Below are 13892 nucleotides of genomic sequence, written 5' to 3'. Positions count from 1 at the left end.
CTATACAGTCCACGTAATTCTCTACACAAGAATCCAGGAGTGGGTAGCCTGTCCCTTCTCCAGCATATCTTCCTGACCCAGGAATTGAACTGGGACCTCCTGCATTGCAGGTGGATTCTTTACCAACTGAGCTATCAGGGAAGCTGATATTGAAGCATAAAAAGGGGTATAACTTACTCCAGGCCACACCCTGTGTAGAAGAGCACAGATAGGCAGCAAGACTATGAAGGGGATTAAATGCTTCAATAAGATGATTTGGTTTTCTTAAATAATGGAGTCTATGGAAGAGAGAAGTTACAGTAAAAAATTAATGATGTACTGAAAAAGAATGGAGAGGAACCAAATGAAAAGGCTCCTCGTGGAAATACTGCAATGGTACAGAAAACTGATGATGAGTAGCTAAACCAGAGTCAAATATAACAATTTTTACACTGACAGAATTGATGCAGTGTCCCTGCTTGGGGGAAGGAGTGAGGAACAGAAGCTGAATCTGACTGAAGTTTACATTTTAATCACAGTATTTAAGAAGGTGTATGTGTCTTTCAGATAAAAGATGATCCTATACAATTTGCTTTAAAAATCTTAATAAATGGATACTTCTTGATTCCCTATATTTTGAACCAATTCACAGCCAATATTTGAAAACTGATCATGATGTTAGTTTCTTCATCATTCGCTCTTCGGCAGCTATTTATATGAGCCCTTCTTTTCTTTCCATTTTTGGTATTGTCCAGCTCTCTTGCTTTCTCTGATCCCAGCATGTAATTTATCTCTCTTTTATCTGTTCCTAAATGCCTACTCATTTCCTTTCTAAAAATATTTGAAGTATTTGTTGTCAATTTTTTGTAAACACTTTGTATCTTTTGAAGTCTTTCCTTTTGACTTATAACCCTTATATTTTTTTTCCAAAATTTTCCCATGATATAATGCTTCTAAATATATGATATACGATCGTCTATCTTCTCTTTCACAAATACCTAAATAATCACAGTGACTTTGAGGACAGCTGGTATGAGGGGTGTTGCTTAGATTAATGTTGATAACCCAAATTTAAAAGATTCACATAATTTTGCCAACTGAAGATAATTTCTAAATCAAAATAAGGATACAAAATGGACTAAAGAAAATACTTTGAAACATGATTAATTTTAATATGTTTACAGGGAAAGAGTAGATTCACCAGCAGAAAAACAATTACCAAAATTAACATTTTACAGTTTTTTAGTCTTAAAGCACAATACATTTTCCATACAAACAAATATATCACCATTACAGATACAATAATATGGCAACATTTATACACAAGGCCATTTGCCAGTAAGAAAATCAGTGGCAATGGTGATACAATACATTAGTTCATCTTTGTTAAATTTTTTGCTATTATACTTCCTGGCCTGCAGGAGTATTTGCCAGGATAACACTATAAATGTGTGACCTCAGTTTGAACAATACATAGAAGGCTCTGGTTGCCCATGCTTAATCCTAGTCTATTATAGGATCACTAGAAATGATTTCGTACCACTACTCTGACATAATTCCATTTACTATTAAGGTCATTCCCAAGGAATCAAACAGTTTAACAGATTCACTTGGATATTAAGAAATTATTTTATACAAAATAAGTGCAACATCAGGATTTAATATTCTATATACCTAAACTTAATAGAAGAGAAAAACTATATAGATATTTCATTGAAAATTATCTGATATTATGTGAAGTAGGTAATCATAGCACTGAACCTGGGAAAATAAAATCTTTTTCATCCTTAGAGTTACTGTTTTTATTACTGTTTTTAAATGCACCAGGTGATCTTCTGAGGACCATTCACATTCAATGTTTATTTTCATGTTACTAGTGGCATATACAAAGCACCATATAACATAATATATGAAATGTAGAATAATTATGACTATGTAATACTGTAGAAATAACTGCTAAGAAAATATAGCAATATTTAACACAGGATTTCTAAAACCATTACATATTCATTATTTTTCCCAAAGCTAATAATGTCCCATGTTTTATTTTACAGATGTAGTCTATCAAGATTTATATGCATTTGACCCTTTTGGGGGACTGAAAATAGCTGATATCTTCTGTACAGTAATGTTACAGTTTTATACAAACTTAAGAAATGTGGTATTTGGAACAGTCTTTACAATCCTCTTCCAACTGTTCCATTTCACATAACAGCAAATACTCTGAAAGCCTTTCCTCCTGGAGGATTCTGTAAGCTGCAAAAAAAAAAAAAAAAAAATACACAAAGTACATTGATGTCATCTCCATGCATAATCCTTCAAACAAATCATGCTTTCTTATGACAGTCAATAAAACAGCTCTGTGAATCCAGATGGTCATCTTTCTCAAGACTACTATAGTTTATAGTTCTTGGAAAGCTTGAGTGGGGATGACATAATTCTTTAAATCATATGCTGGCTACAAGTTTACTAAAGAAATTTAAGGTGCACAGAAGTAATATTGGTACTTTATATTAAACTTCAAAGATTCCAGGTCATGTTTTCATACATTACCACCTTTAGTTCCAATAAAGTAGAGTTAAGCAGTTCTTATGCCATTCTACTAGGGAAATACAAAGATCCAGGTTTACAACTGATTGGCATGGTTATAAGTTTGTGGTGTTGGTGTTCAGCCACTCAGTTGTGTTTGACTCTTTGGGACCCCATGGACTATAGCCCGCCAAGCTCCTCTGTCATGGGATTTCCCAGGCAAGAATACTGGAGTGGGTCTCCTGGGGTTCTTCCCGACCCAAGGATCAAACCTGCATTTCCTGTGTCTCCTGAATTAGGCAGGCAGATTCTTTACCACTGAGCCACCTGGGAAGCCCTATGTAGCTGGCATACTTATTAATATTTTTAACGTATGTGGTTTAAAACAAATCTTAGGAAATTTAATGGTCAAGTCTGAAAGGTTCTAAGTATTTCTTCACCAAAATGGAAACATGAACACAAAAACAAATCACTCAATCTCTTTTCAGAAATATTCTAAAACAGAACTTCAAAGCAATGCAGAATCATTCCTTTTACTCTTTAATAAATTATTTATACGCTCTTTGACAATATTAATCAGGGTATGTTTTGCTTAAATGCCTCAAATTTAAACCATTAATCATCATTTATTCTAATCAAATTTAAACTTTTGAAGTCTATACTTCTGCACAAAAGTTTATTTTCTAAACAATACAAAAAAGCTTTTAGAGATAAATACAATAAATGCTATGGGGATACAAAATGCAATTTATGTATGTATTCATGTACTACAAAAGGGGAGAATTTTAAAATGAAGAAAAGAATGTTAGAAGTGTGCACATACCACATTACACAGTAACACACACACACAGCAGGTTTTGCATACAAGCATATGGCTAATTGGAAGGCATTTTTATTTGTAGGAAACAAATTGACAAAATGCCCTAGAAAGTGTCTTTGTACACACTGATACACTGGAAAAATGTGTTATTTCTGAACTTACAGAACTAGTGCTGAATCTGATTTCTGAGACTGATTAGTTATATGACCTTGGGCATATCATTTAACCTCTCTGAGCCTCAATTAACATATCTGTAAATCAGAGTTTATAAAACCAACTTTATAAGGGTACTGGTGGAGCCAAGTTCATATACTTAAAGGGCCAACAGCATCTGAAAATTCATGGTAGGTGTTCAAAAATAGTCTCAGTTTTCTTAGGATATCATCTATCTTATTTTAAAATATGATAGGTAAATGAGACCACATTACTCAATTTAGCATATAAAACTGCATTATCATTCTCTTTAACTCAATCTCCTTTGAAGTGAAGTGAAAGTCACTCAGTCATGTCCAACTCTTTGTGACCTCAAGGACTATAGCCCACCAGGATCCTCTATCCATGAGACTCTCCAGGCAAGAATACTGGAGTGGGTGGCCATTCCCTTCTCCAGGGGATCTTCCCAAACCTGGGTCACCCATATTGCAGGCATATGCTTTACCATCTAAGCCACCAGGGAAGCCCTAATGTACTTTATATAATATATATATATATATACATAAATAAATATATATATGTGTGTGTGTGTGTGTATTGTATGATATGATATATAAAGTAAAGAGAGAGGGTGACAGATGGGGGAAGGGTGTAGGGAATGAGCCTGTTGACCTTTTATTGAAGAAATTCTTAGGATATTCCATGTTTGACCATTAAATTTCCTCATGAAATTTTTTCTTGAAATCATGCTACTGCTGCTAAGTCACTTCAGTTGTGTCCGACTCTGTGTGACCCCATAGACGGCAGCCCACCAGGCTACCCCATCCCTGGGATTCTCCAGGCAATAACACTGGAGTGGGTTGCCATTTCCTTCTCCAATGCATGAAAGTGAAAAGTGAAAGTGAAATTGCTCAGTCGTGTCCGACCCTCAGCGACCCCGTGGACTGCAGCCTTCCAGGCTCCTCCATCCATGGGATTCTCCAGGCAAGAATACTGGAGTGGGGTGCCATTGCCTTCTCCTCTCGAAACCATAAATGTTAAATATATTAGTAAGTACGATGGCAATACAATTTCAATTTTGTTCAGATTTAAGAAACAGTAAGTTAGTACTCTAGGGCCAGCCAGATAAGCCAGGTTGTTGAGAAGTCAACTTCTTAACAATAGCCTCTTGATGATACAGTCTCATTGGAAACTAGATGCTAAATACAAAGTTGTCATTTGATGAAGAATGGCACCCAGATGCTTATGTGAAGGCAATCCAGATAACCTGCATGGTGCATCCTTTGGTGTTCTTTAGAAAAACTTTACCATATGTGCAAACAAACCCTTGAAGAACTCAGTAAATGTTTAAAAGTCAGGAATTTTCCTGTAACTACACAAAATGCACAGACTTAATTCTACTTCCATAAGTACCAATGATTTGAAAAATTACTACAGGGTTTTTGTTTTTTTCTCTTAACTTTTATTATTACTTGATAAAGTAAGTTACATGCATTTTTCTCAAACCACTGAAATATGTAATACTAACGAGCCAAATATAAGATAACCTGAAAGGGTTCGTTTATACCATGCTAGGCATCCGACTTCCAAGCAAACAGAGAATTTGGTTCCAGAGAAAATTGGACTCATTGTTTTTGTCAAATACTTTGTCAGATAACTGGATTAGAGAAATATTCAGTGCCTTGCTCACCTAGAAAGAATTACATATAAATACTAATCTAGAAAATCCGAAAGAGGATGAAAGAAATTTCCTTTTTATAAGATCAGTTAACAAAAGAATGGTTCTGACTCGTAATCCGATTTTCATGTTGATTTTTATAAGCCTGCAGGAGACAGGCACCTCTGGTACTACGGCTCCTCCCATCCCTGGAAGACCCACTATTCTACAGCCTGCAAAGGAAGCACACTGTCTTAGTCACGAAACCTCAAAGCCATGCAGGTTGGCTGTAAAGCCAGCATGAAGGGAGAGCTGATATATAAAAAAATACATATTATATATGTATGTTTATAAATATATATGTACACATATGTTAATTTACCTCTCTGAGAAGATTCCATTCTGAAAAGAAGCAGTGTAAGTCTTTCTTTTGTCCACAGGCATCACATCAACATAACCCCCCTGATTCTGAACCACGCCAGCGTGTACAGCGGCTCTGCAGATACTGGACAGCTGAGGAAGCAAGGAAAAACCCACCATCATTAGCAAATGCTTGCTGAATTTGTCCAGTCTTCTCTTCAATTGGACACAAGGTCACTGACATCCATCTCTCTACAGATTCCCAGTAAGCAACTACAGGATGATGTTTTGTGCATAAAGGAATCTTTCAAAAGTCACAAAGTGTTAGTCGATGAGTCGTGTCCGACTCTTTGTGACCCCGTGAACTGTAGCCCACCAGACTCTTCTGTCCTACCCATGGAGTGGGTAGCCATTCCCTTCTCCAGGGGTTCTTCCTGACCGAGGAATTGAACCCAGGTTTTCCAGCACACCAGGCAGATCCTTTAACATCTTGAGGCACCAGGGAAGCTCATTCAAATTCACAAAGTTAAAGCCAATTTTGATCTAAGACTTGGTTTGTGTATTTTTGTAAACAGTGTGATTTATTTCTTGACCCATATATAAATATTTAGAGTCTCATTTCTTTTTTTTATTTTATTTTTAAACTTTACAATATTGTATTGGTTCTGCCATATATCGAAATGAATCCGCATTTCTTTAAAACTTATTTGAAGCTAAGTTGTGGGTTTGGGGTTTTGTTTGTTTGTTTTGGTTGCGGGTGGGCAAAGGGAAGGTATTTTGTACTCTGACAATCCAGGTAGATTTGGAAATCAACCCTGAAGATTCATTGGAAGGGCTCATGCTGAAGCTGAAGCTCCAATACTTCACACACCTGAATTTGAAGAGCCGACTCACTGGAAAAGACCCTGATGCTGGGAAAGATTGAAGGCAAGAGAAGGGGGTGACAGAGGACAAGATTGCTGGATGGCATCACCAACTCACTGGACATGAATATAAGCAAACTCCGGGAGGTAATGAAGGACAGGGGAGCCTGGTGTGCTACAGTCCATGGGGTCACAAAGAGTCGGACACAACTTAGTGACTGAACAACAACAAATCCACTTGGAGATATCTTGTGGTTTAAAGCAAATGTCCTATTGAAAGCAATTCAGATATCAACAAAATTATTTCAGGTTAAAGCAGAAAATAAAGAAAAGCCAATGCTGAGCAAGTGGAGATCTGAAGGCCAATCTTTAGGGTGACTGCATGGATAAGATCCCTTCACCAGCTAACCATCCAAACAGCAAACTTTAACACTATTGTCCAAGCAATAAAATACAAATTAGCTCCTTTTATCTCTTCAAGGGCCTATTTATTATTCTTAAATTTTAGCCTTTGGGACTTCTCTGGTGGTCCAGTGTTTAAGAATCCACCTTGCAGTGTTGGGGGACACAGATTCTATCCCTAGTCTAGGAGCTAAGATCCTACATGTCACAGGCAACTAAACCTATGCCCCACAACTAGACTCCACGTCACAACTAGAGAATCTGTGTACTGCAGAGAGGGGTCCCACATGCCACAACTAGGAACTGACATCGCCAAATCAATCAATAAATATTTTTTAAAAATTGAGTCTTTGCTAGTCCCCATTCCAGTCACTGACCAAATGTTCCCAGGCTGGATTATCTGCACCCCATTTATATTCAGTTTTGACTTTAAACAACTCACACATAGTTATGGATATCTCTATAGTCCCTTTTCCAACATATAAGCATGTATTAAAAGTGGGGTGGCTTTTCCTATTAGACAATAAAATCTATGCAGAGAAAACCTGCCCAAAAGAATAACCCCAAGAAGAAAAATATGAAGTAACAATCATAGCTTCTACGTAGATGCGCAAGGTCTATCACTGTTTTGAACATTCTGACATGAAGCACCAGGAAAGTTCTATATTCGCATTCTACCAGTTATATAATCAGAATTGAATGAAATTTCTATAAAGGAGAGAATTGTTTCAGGCCCAACAAACACTGCCATTTTTTACGCAACTTAATTCTAGAAGTCAATGTTTTTCTTTTGACCAAATAAAGTCTTCTGTAGATTTTAATATCTGCTTTCATCCAAATGTTCTACCAAAATTTGTCAATAGCTGAGTAGATCCTGAGGAAATCCCACAAAAACGAAACACTTAAACTGTTTCAGTATAAAGCAATCTATGCCATAGCCCCAAGGGTCTTTTCTGAACCCACTGGTGTGCTCTTTTCTTATCTCTATGCACATATGAGTGACTTAATGTGCTTTTTTAAGTTCACATAGGCATGTGCATCTTACGTGACCTTGCTTTATTACTGTGCTCTGAACTCTGCGGCATCAGTCAGTATTTATTAGATCAGAGAGACCGAATGCCAAGCTGTTTAATCCTTTTCGTGTTTTCGCTATATCACAAAATACCATACATCTAAAACCTTGAATCCTTACTCTGAAGAATCATTTTATTCACCATTTAAAGTCCCTAACTGAATTAATATTTATGTCCAATAGGGTTCATAACAGATGGAATTAAAAGTAACTCTGTACACATTTCAGTACTTATCCTGTTCTGTTAAAAGGGTATTATCAGCATTTTTCCCAAGGCAATAAAAGTGCTTAGATATAACATTCACTAAATCCAAGCACTTAATATGGTTTGAAACTATTGTTTTGCCCATAACTCTGCAGTCAGCAGGCATTCCAATTTGAGTTCAAAGGTCAGAGGAGATTTTCTTTTCCTGGTCACACTTTATAAAAACTAATATATCACAAAAAGAAAAAAATTTCTCTGTGAAATCAGTGGAACGTTTTTAATGAATGCAGAAATTCACTTCACCTCTAACAAATGAGAAATAAAAGCTCAAAGAAAGAGGGTGTACAAGTTGTAACTCTATAAATGGAAAGAGAGAGAGAGAGAAAAAGATGGGGAAGGGAAAGAAGTTGGGAGATCATTTCTCATTTGTCCATATCTTGTATCTTTAAAGAGATAATGTATTTTGCAGGGCGAGTGTGAAAATTATTTCATTAATGGTTGATTCTGTACTTAGCACATAAAATATTTATATTTCTAACTTACTCTGCATAATAATACACAATATTTTACCCCATTTCACTGAAATAAGATAAAAATAATCTCAAGCTAACAAACCCTTAACTCTATCAAAGAGATGGCTTATAGGAATAAAACCATATAGGATATTTTCAAAGATTTTCACTAGACATGAATAAAATTAAATTCTTTTACTTAAAGGGATAATTTGGGAACAATGATTTCTTTAGAAATGTCTCATGGTTTTATATTTGCCCATTCATATATCTATTATTTTTTTAACAAACTTTTCTGTGCAAGGTGTTTGCTGAATCACTGAATGTTCTAAGTTTTGTTAAAGCAAGAAGTAGGAGCCACAGATTCGATCACTGGGTTGGGAAGATCCCTGGAGAAGGAAATGACAACCCACTTTATAATACCTATTAGAACCTGTTAATTGCTAAATAAAAAGGAAAAAAACAAAACTAATAGGGTTAAAGAAAAGCAACATTATACTTAGCTTCTTTACAGAGAAAGTGGCAGTAATTTAGGATGTAAAGAATGACCATGACCATGATTTTGACAGAAAAATCAGAGAAAGGATGTTTACAAACAGAAACAAGAATCTAAGCACAAACAGTGAGGACCACTGAATTAAGACACCAGCAGGATGTAAGTTGCAGATAAGAAGACTGCAATTCTTCCCTGGTGGCTCAGATGGTAAAGAATCTGCCCACAATGCAAGAGACCAGAATTCGATCCCTGGGTCAGGAAGATCCCCTGGAGAAGGGAATGGCAACCCACTCCAGTATTCTTGCCTAGAGAACCCCATGGACAGAGTTGCCTAGTGGGTTACTCCATGGGATTGCAAAGAGTGGGAAATGACTGAGCGACTTTCACTACTACTACTAAGATGACTGCAAACTCGGAGCTGGAGAGAGACTTAGATTTGGAGAATAATTTCAGGGATAAAGGTGAACTAGGGAAAAACCAACCAACCAACCTGAACATAAATAAATTCACCAAGGGAAATACAGGTGTAATACACACATTTCAGGCCTCTTTTTCCAATCATATTCCCACAGTATTCTATTGAATAAGTGCATCAAGAATATACTTCTTAAATTTGTTTTTGTAACTCTTTGAATGAGATATTGGTGAAAGTGAAAGTCACTCAGTCGTGTCCGACTCTTTGCAACCCTATGGACTGTCATCCATGGAATTCTCCAGGCCAGAATACTGAAGTGGGTAGCCTTTCCCTTCTCCAGGGGATCTTCCCAACCCATCTGCCACCTAAAATCTAAACTTATCAGCATGGATTAATATTCAGATTCTCCAATTACATGCTTCAAAAGCTGGCTCTCTCCCTTCATCCCTCACACTAAACTGGCTGTAGCTACTTTTAGTTCTAATTCTCACCAGCTCAAATATAAGCAAACCTGCTATGACCATTTGAGATTTTGCCATGCCCACACAATTTGATGTGTGCCAAGGTATAAATAAGACAGGCTTTGTTGCTGTTGTTCAGTTGCTAATTCGTATCCAACTCTCTTGGAACCCATGTACTGCCGTCTACCAGGTTCTTCTGTCCATGGGATTTCCCAGGTAAATGTGCCATGCCCACTTTCAGCTCTCTTGCTCTCACCTCCATGTCTCTGGAGAAGTCTTCCGCCCCACCTAGAATGTGCACTACTCCTCTTTACCAACTCACTTGAAACCTGGATTGGAAAGCACCATTTATCCACACTGAAGCCATGACAGCTACTCTTCCTGGTCTGCCCCAGTGCTGGCATCCATTACAATACACCATCAACTGGTTTGCTTTTGTGTGTCTTTTAACGATTACCTGTTTTTGATACTATGCTACTTTTTAAATACTCATTTGGCAGTGGAGAAACTGTTTATAAATTTGACAAACTCTTAACTATCCAGTTTATACTTCAAAAATCAAAAAGGCAAAGGAAGATTAAAGAAAAGCAAAATGCTTTATTCTTCTCAAGGATGCATCCAAGCTATTTTAGTGTCTGATATAGAATACAATATGCAAAAAAAATTTAGTCAACATAAATTATGCACGCATATTTGCATATGGATATTTATTTTCACTGCTATTCATGACTGACTCTTTTGAGAATATGTATATCAACACAAGAGTCTGTTCTTTTTTTTTGTATACAAATGAAAATATATACATTTAAATATATATGTGAGTATATTTGGATGGATAGATAAATTAGTGCTTGCAGGCTTACTCCTGTCTGACTCTTTGCAACCCCATGGACTGTAGCTTGCCAGGCTCTTCTGTCCATGGAATTTTCTAGGCAAGAATAATATTCTTGCCATTTCCTACTCTAGGGGATCTTCCCGACCGAGGGATCAAAACTGTGTCTCCTGCATTGGCAGGTGGATTCTTCACCACTGTGCCACCTGGGAAGCCCAGATATATAAATACCAAGACCTACATAAATTAGGATACTTACATCAGAATAAATTCGAGTTCCAATTACACGAGCATAATGTGGATTTGCCTGCATACAGTTACGAGGACAGTATACTCTGAAAAATAAAGACATATTTACAAATACTAAGTAGCTAGTTATTTTAGTCTTTCTTAGTAGTAAAACCATAGATATGCATACACAAGAGCTCAGAATTCTAAACCCTACTCATCTTTTTACTGAAGTATCGATGGTGTATAAAGTATGTCATAGGGTGTAGAATAGGGTGATACAGAATTCTTATAGGTTATATCCATTTATAGTTACTACAAAATATTGGTTATATTCACTGTGTTATACAATACATCCTTGTAGTTCATTTCATACATAATAGTTTGTGCCTTTTAATGCCCTGCCACTGTATTACTCACCCACTTCCCTCTCCCCATTGGTAGCCACTAGTTTCTTCTCTGTATCTATGAGTCGTTTTCTTTTTTTGCTATATTCACTACTTTACTGTATTTTTTAGATTTCACATATAAGTGATATCATACTGTATTTGTCCTTCTCTGTATGACTTATTAAACTTAGCATAATGCCCTCAGAGTCCATCCATGTAGTTGCAAATGGCAAATTTTTATTCTTTTTTATAGCTGAATAGTTTTTTTCTTCTGAAATAGGTCAATTGTAGAAGCCAGGCAGCAGACACAACTGCTTCTACTTACTTATCCACCCCAGCTTTTGGCACAAATGTGTTTCTTTTTTTCCCTCACTTTCTTTCAAAAGAAATTTAGCCAGAAAGCTTTCTAATTTGTGACTTCAAAGCAGAAAGATACATCAGGAAGTACTGTTCTCTTAGTATCTAGAAATTTGGTAACTAATGTGGGTGCAGAAATTAACAAATATATAACTTGGAAAAACTGAACCACTGTCTGCCACATATATCTCATAGTTTCTTTTCTCTATGATCCTATCTTTGGTATCTCATCCAGTTTCATGCTTTTCATGACAATTTCACTGTCATCTATAAACTGCTGATTTCCAAATTTACATCTCTAGTTGGGATCTTATCTCTTAATTCTAAATCTGTATTTATATATCCTGTTGTTTATTCAATATCTCCACTTGTTTTTGTTGTTGTTCAGTTGCTAAGTCATGTCCAGTTCTTTGCAACCCCATGAACTGCAACATGCCAGGCTTCTCTGTCCATCACTATCTCTCTGAGTTTCCTCAAACTCATGTCCATTGAGTCGGTGATGTGATCCAACCATCTCATCCTTTGTTGCCCCCTTTTCCTCCTGCTTTCAATTTTTCCCAGCACCAGGGCCTTTTCCAATGAGTCAGCTCTTCACATCAGGTGGCCCAAATATGGAGCTTCAGCTTCAGCATCGGTTCTTCCAAAGAATATTCAGGGTTGATTTCCTTTAGGATTGACTGGTTTAATCTCCTTGCTGTCCAAGGGACTGTCAAGAGTCTTCTCCAGCCCCACAGTTTGAAAGCATCCATTCTTCAGTGCTCAACCTTCCTTATGGTCCAACTCTCACATCCATACATGACTACTGGAAAAACCATAGCTTTGACAATATGGACCTTTGCCGGCAAAGTAATGTCTCTGCTTTTTAAAATACTGTCTAGGCTTGACATAACTGTTCTTCCAAGGAGCAAGCATCTTTTAATTTAGTGGCTGCAGTCACCATCCACGTTGATTTTATCTCCACTTAGGCCTAATAAACATCTCAAATTCAGCATGTTTGAAACCAAATTCCTAATCTCCTCCTCCAGTCCCCCAAATCTTCCTTCTTTAGGCTTCCTACAATAAATGTCAACTCCATTATTTGGTTGCACAAGCCAAAACCTTTATTCTAGGCTTAATCTCCCTCCTTACCTCAACCTTATATTCAACCCACCAGCAATTTCTATTGGGTGTACATTGAAATAAACTCTGAGCATCCTGAAGTACCATGATCACTGTGACTCTGGACTCTATCATCTGACACCCAGCTCACTACAATAAGCTCTCCTATGCTCTCTCTGCTTCCAATCTTGCCCCTTCCAATCTACTTTCCCCACACACTTATACTGAAGAATACAAGTCCAATCATATCATTTCTCTGCTTCAAATATTCTAGTGGCTTTCCATCTGATTCAGAATAAAGGACAATATCCTTACAATGACCAATAAGCCCTGAATATTGTCTTCTCATTACCTCTCTGACTTTATATCCTACCCCTCCTTCCACTTTCTCACCCAGCTCCAGTCACACTGGCCTAATGGTTATTCTTCAAACATATGGAATAATCTTATCTTCTGGGTCATTGTGCTTATCTTTCCCTCTATATGGAATGTTCTTTCTCCAGATATCCTACTCACTTACTAATACCTTAGCTCATTTTTTCAAAGTTTCCAAAAGGTTTTTGATTTAAACATAGAGTTAAATTATCAGTGTTCAATCAGTCACATGACATTAAAAAAAATCCACTCCCAGAAATTAAGAAACTTTCAAGTGGCACTTTTTAAAATTGATTGGCTCTTCAGAATTCATTCACACACACACACATAAACTAAAAGAAAATCAGAGCTAAGACTGGAAAAAAAAAACATAATTCATTCTACATAGTAAATCAGAGTCTCAACAAAATGCATGCACATGCGCTCAGTCATGCCCAACTCTTTGCAACCTCATGGACTGAAGCCCGCTATGCTCCTCTGTCCATAGGACTCTCCAGGCAAGAATACTATCGTGGGTTGCCATGCCCTCCTCCAAGGCTCAGCAAAATGACCCTATGAAAATCATTATTTGATGAAAGTATCAATTATTTTCCTAAAAGTATTGTAAAAAATATTTCAATTGCAACTATCTTTACCAATTAAAGCAGGTCTTCTGCAAGGCAGTTTTTAATAAATGGCTACAATTCTTA

At 36.8% G+C, this 13892-nt stretch overlaps 1 protein-coding gene across 2 annotated transcripts in view; it reads right to left on the bottom strand.

The window, feature by feature from the left end:
- Nucleotides 1-1127: 1127 nt before the first annotated feature.
- CRISPLD1 (cysteine rich secretory protein LCCL domain containing 1) overlaps nt 1128-13892 on the bottom strand; it is a 50750-nt gene continuing 37985 nt past the window's right edge. For both annotated transcript variants that reach the window (XM_061439036.1, XM_061439037.1), the window contains 3 exons: nt 11016-11091; nt 5521-5651; nt 1128-2235 (listed from right to left, as the gene is read on the bottom strand). In XM_061439036.1, the coding sequence (XP_061295020.1) occupies nt 2184-2235; nt 5521-5651; nt 11016-11091 (259 nt within the window). In that variant the 3' untranslated portion in view covers nt 1128-2183. The remainder of the gene's footprint in view (nt 2236-5520; nt 5652-11015; nt 11092-13892) is intronic.

This window comes from Bos javanicus, chromosome 14 (assembly GCF_032452875.1).
Source record: "Bos javanicus breed banteng chromosome 14, ARS-OSU_banteng_1.0, whole genome shotgun sequence".
Taxonomy (NCBI): Eukaryota; Metazoa; Chordata; class Mammalia; order Artiodactyla; family Bovidae; genus Bos; species Bos javanicus.
Note: the sequence above shows the minus strand (reverse complement) of the source record. Positions and strands in the feature narration are given on the sequence as shown.